The 8,263-nt window shown below is 57.5% G+C and overlaps 2 protein-coding genes across 2 annotated transcripts; one reads left to right on the forward strand and one right to left on the reverse strand.

The window, feature by feature from the left end:
- Nucleotides 1-1,769: 1,769 nt before the first annotated feature.
- Nucleotides 1,770-4,180, forward strand: CHRM4 (cholinergic receptor muscarinic 4). Its single transcript, XM_009277525.2, has 2 exons — nucleotides 1,770-1,803; nucleotides 2,376-4,180. Exon 2 carries the CDS (start codon nucleotides 2,381-2,383, stop codon nucleotides 3,851-3,853), a length of 1,473 nt encoding a protein of 490 aa, XP_009275800.1. The 5' UTR covers nucleotides 1,770-1,803; nucleotides 2,376-2,380; the 3' UTR covers nucleotides 3,854-4,180.
- Nucleotides 4,181-6,497: 2,317 nt separating this feature from the next.
- MDK (midkine (neurite growth-promoting factor 2)) lies at nucleotides 6,498-7,622 on the reverse strand. The gene is made up of 4 exons (XM_009277526.1): nucleotides 7,544-7,622; nucleotides 7,284-7,445; nucleotides 7,014-7,175; nucleotides 6,498-6,567 (listed from the first exon to the last, which is right to left on the reverse strand). The coding sequence occupies exons 1-4, from the start codon at nucleotides 7,620-7,622 to the stop codon at nucleotides 6,542-6,544; spliced, it is 429 nt and encodes a 142-aa protein (XP_009275801.1). The 3' UTR covers nucleotides 6,498-6,541.
- Nucleotides 7,623-8,263: the final 641 nt, after the last annotated feature.

The following is an 8,263-nucleotide window of genomic DNA, read 5'->3' on the forward strand; positions in this document are numbered from 1 at the left end:
AAACTAAAGTGAAAAACTGAAACCCTCATTTAGCGGAGACGAAGGAAAGGCTTCTTTTAAAGATTTTCAAATTCTTCCTGGAAGAGCTGGGGTAGATGTCTGGTTGATTGCTAGCTTGTCTGATCGGTCTGATTAGCTGTTACAAGAATGACAGCTAAATCTCCCCATCTCTTCAAAGCGAAGAATTTAAAACTCATTTCAATTGTACTGAAACCAACCCCCAAACTGCCACGATTATATATCTCTAAGTCATTTTACACACTTATCACCTCTTCTCGCATCCCTGGCTGGGTGCCCAGGAAGGATGGCAGCAGAAACCGCTTTTCTTCTCCCTTGATGCATCCCTTGCGCTTGGAGCTCGGTGCAAAGCTGGGCAGTGCCGCCAGGCTTCCTCGCCCTGTCAGTATTTAGCATTTAGTATCTGCCAAAGGGTGTTGCTTTCTTTTCAAAGCACTTTGTCTTTGTGAGCCACGTGTAACAGGCTCAGAGGATTAATAGTACAGAGGTATTTCTTTGGCTCTCACCCACTTCTTTCCCCTGCACGTGTAAGACAATCCCAGCCACTATCGCAGCTACAGAGATAGCGTAGCCTTGCTAATGCAGAAGCTGCCTTAATGGCTACGTTGGTACCCTGGGTTTAGCATCTCAGCAGCCATGCTTCCATTTTCCCACACCTGCATTTCTTCAAAAAGTGGTTATATTAAAACCTTGGCTGTTTGCTGATGGTAGAAATCTACCCTCACCACAAACGAAAGGCAAGCGCATTTCTTTTAAAAGACTTTAAAAATACAAACCGATACCAAAGCCTGCCAAACCCTGTTTTGGAGAGGAGCGCGTTAATGGCGTGTTTATACATCTAGCAAAATCAGCTTCAGGAGTCCCAGGGGTTTGGAGCCAGCACTGCTACCCAAGGCAGCTTGCAGAGACACGCTGTGCTAAGCACTCCCGCTGCGCATGCCGGCGTGGACGCCTGCCCGATGTGCCAGCCCCCGCTGGGCTACCGGCAGCAGCACACATGGGGCTGGGTGGGCAGCCTGGCAGGACCCCCACCCCAGGCGCCAGGTGGAGCTGCCGGAGAGGCTGCCCTTGCTGGGCTGGTGGGGTCGGGATGCCTCCAGCAGCCCGGGTGATGGCCCAGCAGGTTTTGGGGGTCTGGGTGGTGTGGGAGAGGCAGGTTGGATGCGAAGCTCCTCTGTCCAGCCCACCTCCCCCCATGCCTTTGCTTCTCCTTCCCCTTCCAGGAAACTCCCCTTCATCCCAACACATCAATTTTGGTCCATTGATTTTTTTTTTTAAGGTCCATTCTCCTCTTACCTTGGGGGGTTAACCACAGGCACCTTGGTTTGGATGAAGGCAGTCTTTCTGTCCATAATTCTTTCCGCCTTTCATAAATAATTCCATGTAGCAGGCTGAGATGTCTGGGTTCACCCTGTACATCTCCACGGCTGGTGTGGTTGCAGCTGCAGTGTGATGTGGGACTGGGGGAAGGGGCCAGCATTTCCCACCATCGCTGGCTGATGGCACTTGTGCGGTCCCTTCCCTCTCCTGCGCCTGTCGGGGCTGGGCTGTGAACCAGGCCAAGCCAAATTACCCCGTTTCAGCCTTGTTTGGGTTTTCAGCATCTGCCTCCGAGCAGTGTTACCCCTTTGTCAAGGCTACCTCTGTTGGAAAGGTTGGTGTCCCCCAGTAAGATGTTGTGGGACTCACATGAACTCCTTGGGGCTGAAGCTGTAGTGTAACTTGCTGTTTTCCCTGTCCCAGATTTCATCTTCCAGAAGGAGCTGTTTGCTGCCAGAGATACAGGTGAGCTGAGCAGACCATGGCATGGGCTTCGTGGGGTAGCCCCCTCTTGTGGGGGGGGCTTTGTGGGGTAGCCAGCGGGACATGCCTGGGGCATACCATAAACCTGCTCTCATCCCTGGGGCAGGGCACCGGCTCCGTGCCACGCTGTCCTCGCAGTAAGCACTGTGCATCACCACTCGGCTCCGCAGCCCCCTTCCTCCTGCAGGCCCTCGGCCTCTCTGCATGCCTCCCCGGGGCACACTGGGGCTGTGCTCCTGCTAGGAGGTGGTTCCAGGCCCTGCAGAGAAGGGACCATCGCACCCTGGCCAAAAGGCTGTCCCCAGCCCTGTCCCTGCTCCTCTCCCTGCAGCCCCGTGTGTCTCCTCCATTGCTAAATGGGGGCATGCTAAATGGTGCCTTCAAAAAGCTCCTGGGAGAAGGCTGCAATGGCAGAGAGAAACCCAGTAACACTGGGAGATTTTCGAGCACTAGCCAGAGCAGTGCTGGCCTGGGAAACTGAGGAGGAAGCAAACGCTGCCAGCACGGGCAAGCAGGTATGATATTCTGCCTTTCTGTCCCCGCTCCCCTTGCAGATCCCATGCACAACCTCTCTGCTCAGCCCTGGCAGGCAAAGATGGCCAACCTGACCTATGACAACTTCACCCTGGGCAACCACTCCGAGGTGGCCATCCAGCCTCCCACCAACTACAAGACAGTGGAGCTGGTTTTCATCGCCACGGTCACCGGCTCGCTCAGCCTGGTCACCGTGGTGGGGAACATCCTGGTGATGCTGTCCATCAAGGTGAACCGCCAGCTCCAGACTGTCAACAACTACTTCCTCTTCAGCCTGGCCTGCGCAGACCTCATCATCGGGGTCTTCTCCATGAACCTCTACACGGTCTACATCATCAAAGGCTACTGGCCGCTGGGGGCCGTGGTGTGCGACCTGTGGCTGGCCCTGGACTATGTGGTGAGCAATGCCTCTGTCATGAACTTACTCATCATCAGCTTTGACCGGTACTTCTGTGTCACCAAGCCCCTGACGTACCCAGCCAGGAGGACCACCAAGATGGCGGGGCTAATGATTGCGGCTGCGTGGATATTGTCCTTCATTCTTTGGGCCCCTGCCATCTTGTTCTGGCAGTTCATTGTGGGCAAGAGGACAGTCCCTGAGAGGGAATGCTACATCCAGTTCCTCTCCAACCCAGCGGTGACCTTCGGCACGGCCATCGCTGCTTTCTACCTGCCTGTGGTCATCATGACGGTGCTGTATATCCACATCTCCCTGGCCAGCAGGAGCAGGGTGAGGAGGCACAAGCCTGAAAGCAGGAAAGAGAGGAAAGGCAAGTCCCTCAGCTTCTTCAAGGCCCCCCTGATCAAACAGAACAACAACAACTCCCCCAAGGGGGCCGTGGAGGTGAAGGAGGAGGTGAGGAATGGGAAAGTGGATGACCAGCCCTCAGCACAGACAGAGGCCACTGGCCATCAGGAGGAGAAGGAGACTTCCAATGAGTCCAGCACAGTCAGCATGACCCAGACCACAAAAGACAAGCCCACAGCAGAAATCTTGCCAGTGGGGCAAGGACAGAGCCCATCCCACCCCCGGGTGAACCCGTCTTCCAAGTGGTCCAAGATTAAAATTGTCACCAAGCAGACTGGGACCGAATGCGTCACCGCCATCGAGATCGTCCCAGCTAAGGCAGGAGCCTCTAACCACAACTCCCTGGCCAACAGCCGCCCAGCCAACGTCGCCAGGAAGTTTGCCAGCATCGCCAGGAGCCAAGTACGGAAGAAGCGCCAGATGGCAGCCCGGGAGAAGAAAGTCACCCGGACCATATTTGCTATCCTGCTAGCCTTCATACTCACATGGACTCCATACAACGTGATGGTCCTCATTAACACCTTCTGTGAGACCTGCGTACCTGAAACAGTGTGGTCCATCGGCTACTGGCTCTGCTATGTCAACAGCACCATCAACCCAGCCTGCTATGCCCTCTGCAATGCCACTTTCAAGAAAACCTTCAAGCACCTTCTCATGTGCCAGTACAGGAACATTGGCACAGCCAGATAAACTGGCACTCAGGGACCACTTCAGCAACATTAAGGAAGCCCTTCCCTTTGCCTCCTTCGCCGGGGGGCCCTCTGCTCCCCACTCACAATAGTGCAGACTGTGCAGTGATTGCAGATAATGGCCTTCATCCAATGCTGACAAAGGTCCAAGGCACCTCTGAGCTGCAGCTCCTTCCAGTCATCCTGGGCCTGGAGACTAGCTTGGGGAGCCAGCGGGAAAGCCAGAGGCAAGAGGAGGAGATGTGGTCACCAGAAGCCCCCTCCAGCTCCCTGCTCTTGAGAGGCTGGCCAAATGGCATCAGTGTTTGTCCTAAGACTGGATGCCTCTTCTCCCCCTTGCTGACCGCCTCCAGGGCATCAGAGCTTGTCTGCATGCAGACAGCCTAATGCTGGATGCTTTCAATAGGCTTTTAAACCATTTATTACCCAAGAAATGAAAAGAAACCGGGGCCAAACATTTGCCAGCCATTTTGGACCAGGCTGGTTCGGGCGTGCTCATGGGACATTCTGCTGGCCCAGCCAGGGGGCCTCCCAAGGCAGTCACGATTGCGCCCTAGCAGATGTGGCAAGCTCCTTCCTTTCCCTTAAGAGACACCATCGTACATCCTCACCAAGGGACCTGGGGGGAAATTTTTCCCTGGGCTTCAGCTCCACTCTCCCCTTCATGCCCTTTCCACCCTCAGCCAGCAATTGGCTGGACAGACAGACAAACCAAGCATCTCACTCCTGGGTGAGGGGCGTGAAACCCAGTCGCCTCCTACAACAATGGAAACTAAAACTGCAAAGAAAAGCAGTGGTATGGTGCAGGACTGCTCTCCACGGCCCTGGGGGAACGTGGCCTCTGAGAAGTGGGCAGCAGTGACAGTGAAAATAACTGTCCTTGGGAGGGACAGGGGGAGCTGGCGGTCTCAGAGGGGGTCGGGAAGAGGGTCTGCAACGTGGCTGAGGTGCCCTGTGTCTCATCTGGGCCATGAGCGGGTCCCCGCTCTCCCCATGGTGGGGGATGCATGGCTCTGGGGGTGGGAGAGGATGACGGTGCACCCCCAACCCCACTCCTGCCCCAGGTGCAGGAGGACGCCCCAGGGAGGCCAAAGGAGCTGGCTGCTGAGCTTTGTAAATGGACGTAACCCTGTTGTCAGTGTTGTGGCGGAGCCCTCAGCATGCAGGCTTCAGCCAGCGTCTCCAGCCCCCTCCAAGCCCACCTGTGTGCACAGCCCAGACCACCCCAGGGCTGCTCAGCTTCTCCCAAAGCTGGGTCTCTGCAAGCCTTGGCAGGCACAGCCAGGCGCAGCCGAGAGACGGGACGGGGCCACGCTGGCGTGGGCAAACTCCACGTCCATATGTCCTTCCCATCCCCACACTGGGGCGATGCTGTGCAACCTGGAGAAAGGCTGCCCCGGCCCAGCTGGGGACCTCACCCCCTGCCACTGCCTTTAGGATAATTCACATAGCAGTGCCCAAACTGCCTGGCGGGCCTTTGGGTTTTTTTAAACTGTTACAACCACGGCCCAACCCACCCCGAGACAAATAAAGACCTCGGACCAGAAACCAATGGCCATGGCGTGAAGAGTGAATGAGTTGTCACCCGGTCGCTCCTCACCAGCTTCCCAGTGTCACCCACCAGTGACATTTCCTGCAGCGCATGGGTGGCAGCCCCATCCCTCCTTCTGAGAGCAAGGGGGGCAGCCCAAAGCGCTGCCAAGAAGAGGCCATGAGGTCTGACCCATGCACCTTCTCCAGGGCCGTGTGCGGTGGCACCCAGGCCACTGCTGCCAGCCGCACGGTGAGTTCACTGCTGGTCCCAGGGGGGTCGGCAAAGCTGGGGTTTGCTGGGGCTTCCAGCACAGCAGCACCTCGTGTGCCAGCCGCGGTGAGTTCACTGCTGGTCCCAGGGGGGTCGGCAAAGCTGGGGTTTGCTGGGGCTTCCAGCACAGCAGCACCTCGTGGGGACGACAGGTGGGTTCTGATATTTTTTTTAAAAAGATTTTTATTGGAAAAGAAAACAAACCCCATTTTCCAAAAGAAGTGAGAGGTCCCACCCAGCACCGGTGTTCGCGCATCGAAGGCAGAGGGGCTGCAGCCCTGGCATGGACACACACAGTTAGAAGTGATGGAGGAGAAAGAACAAGGTTCCTGGGGGCGGTGGCTTTGTTTTCCCTGGCTGCTGCAGGGAAGTCATGCCCCAGCCGAAGGGATGCTGGAAGAAGCCCCTCGAGCTGAGAGCAGTCCTCACATGAGTAAGGGGCATGAGTGATGGAGTTACTTGGGCATTCAACACCCAGCCCCTCCCTCCGGCACTGGTACCTGGCGGAGGAGTGAGAAGGCTCCCGGGCTTGCCAAAGGATTTGCTAAAGGCAAGTCATTTGTGCTAGAGGGTGGAAAAATGTGTGTTCCCATCCCAGCTCTCCAGGTGCATCCCAGCAAACCCCAACACCAGCCAAGAGGAGGCAAGCAGGATGCACTGGCAGCGGCGGCAGGGCAGCAGGGAGGGGGGCAGCCCCTCCTGTGGGGCAGGTGGGTTTGCTCTCTACAATACTAGTGATTAAAACAAGGCATCTCAGTGAAAGAGGAAGTCATGGAAAGGAGGAAGGAGAGGAGGAGGAAGACTGGAGCGTGGGCCGGCTGCAGCTGGGCGTCCAGCCCCGTGGGCACTGTGTCGAGGGGCCGATGAGGATGCTGGCTTCCTGCTCTAGTCCTTCCCCTTGCCCTTCTTTGCTGCATCCGAGAAGCACAGGAGACAAGAGTTAGTGTGTCTGCTGGCAGCTCACTGATCCCCCAGGTGCTGCCGTGGCAGAAATGTAGCCAGCATGGCCAGCTTGGCACGGTGCAAGGGCCGCATCCCTGCAGGCAACCTCCCCCCACCATGCAAAGCCACGTTTTGCATCAGCCCCACTGAGGAGAGGGGGAAATCCCTGTCCCACCGAAGCCAATGGTGGGCTTGGGTGGGCGGACCAGGGTTTTTCCTAGCAGCACCTGCATCCCACCCAGCCAGCAGCTGGACTTTGGGACTGTCACATGTACTGATGCAGAGTGAAGAGCATCCTACGTGATCCCCCACACCACCAGCAAAGCCCAACCCCAACGGGCCAAGCTACCCCTGGAGAGCCCCTGCCCGGGGTCCCAGCAGGACCCTTCTGGGGACAGGAGCGGTGGGGACTGACCTTTGGACTTTGACTTGATCTTGGAAGAGCAGGGCTTGGTCACATAGACAATCTCCTCGCACTGGGCATTGTACAGGGCTTTCTTCAGGATGCCGGAGCGAGTCTTCACGCCTGTCTGAGCGCTACACCCCCCCCAGCTCTCAAATTTGTACTTGCAGTCAGCTGGAAGAGAGGGGAGAGGCGTCAGAGCCGGCCAGGACCTGGCGTGGGCACCAGCCCCGGCCACCCAGCACAGGGTAGTCCCCAGCCACCCCGCCGCCATGCACCCACCTCCAAACTTCTTCTTCCAGTTGCAGGGGATCTTGCACTTGAGCTTCTTACTCTCATCTTTGCAAGTCCCCTCACGGTAGCCCAGGCCACAGTCCTTGCTGTTGGGGACGCAGGGTCCCCAGTGCCAGTCCTCACACTCAGAGCCATCCTTCTTCGCCTTCTCTGCAAGGGAAGGGGAAGCGGGTGCTCGCTGTGGGGGCATGGGAGCACACCCCAGGCTGCAGCCAGCCCGCAACCCCCTGCCCCGGGCTGCCCCTCACCTTTCTTATTCTTGCCAGCCTCAGCGGTGGCGGCCAGCAGGATCAGCGCCAGGAGGAGGAGGAGGCCCTGGACCTGCATCCTGCCTGGGGAGGAGGGAGAGGGTGAGGCAGACAAGGGGTCAGGGCGCGATGCGGCAGCAAGGAGGGGGCACGGTGAGCTGTGGGCAGCCTGCCTGGGAGTGAGACGGCAGCTGCCTCCATTGCACACATGCACCTGCGTGTGTGCGTGCACGTGTGTACACCCCCATACCCTGCTCGTTGCCACCCATTAGACTGTGTGTATTAATTGCAACAGGAAGGTTAACTGTGCACCTCAGCAACTGCCTCCGGCCAGGGAGCTGTTGAACTGGAGGCTTGTTCCCATCCCTACAGCCCCCCATTGCCCTAAGTGTGGCCAAAATGCTCTCTGCGAGGACCCCTGCACCCTACACAGAAGCCAGGGAAGGCCCTTTGGTTGGGTGCACCCAGCACCAGGCTGCAGCAGGGCCCATGCTGCTCCTGCGCCTCCAAAAGCAAAGCAGTCCCTGCCTGCCTGCTCTCCAGTGCCGGTCCCCAGCCCCTACCCCCCCTGTATTTCTCTGTGGCTCCTTTACCCAGCACCCAGCAGGCTGCTGCCCCACACCGAAAAGCCCCAGGGCCTGGGGAGTGCAGCTGCCATAGTACTTTTCTCCGGCTCCAGAGGAATCCAGGAGGGAAAGAAAAAAGCCCAGCAAAAACAAA

Source organism: Aptenodytes forsteri, unplaced genomic scaffold, assembly GCF_000699145.1.
Source record: "Aptenodytes forsteri isolate BGI_AS27 unplaced genomic scaffold, ASM69914v1 Scaffold146, whole genome shotgun sequence".
In the NCBI taxonomy this organism is placed as follows: domain Eukaryota; kingdom Metazoa; phylum Chordata; class Aves; order Sphenisciformes; family Spheniscidae; genus Aptenodytes; species Aptenodytes forsteri.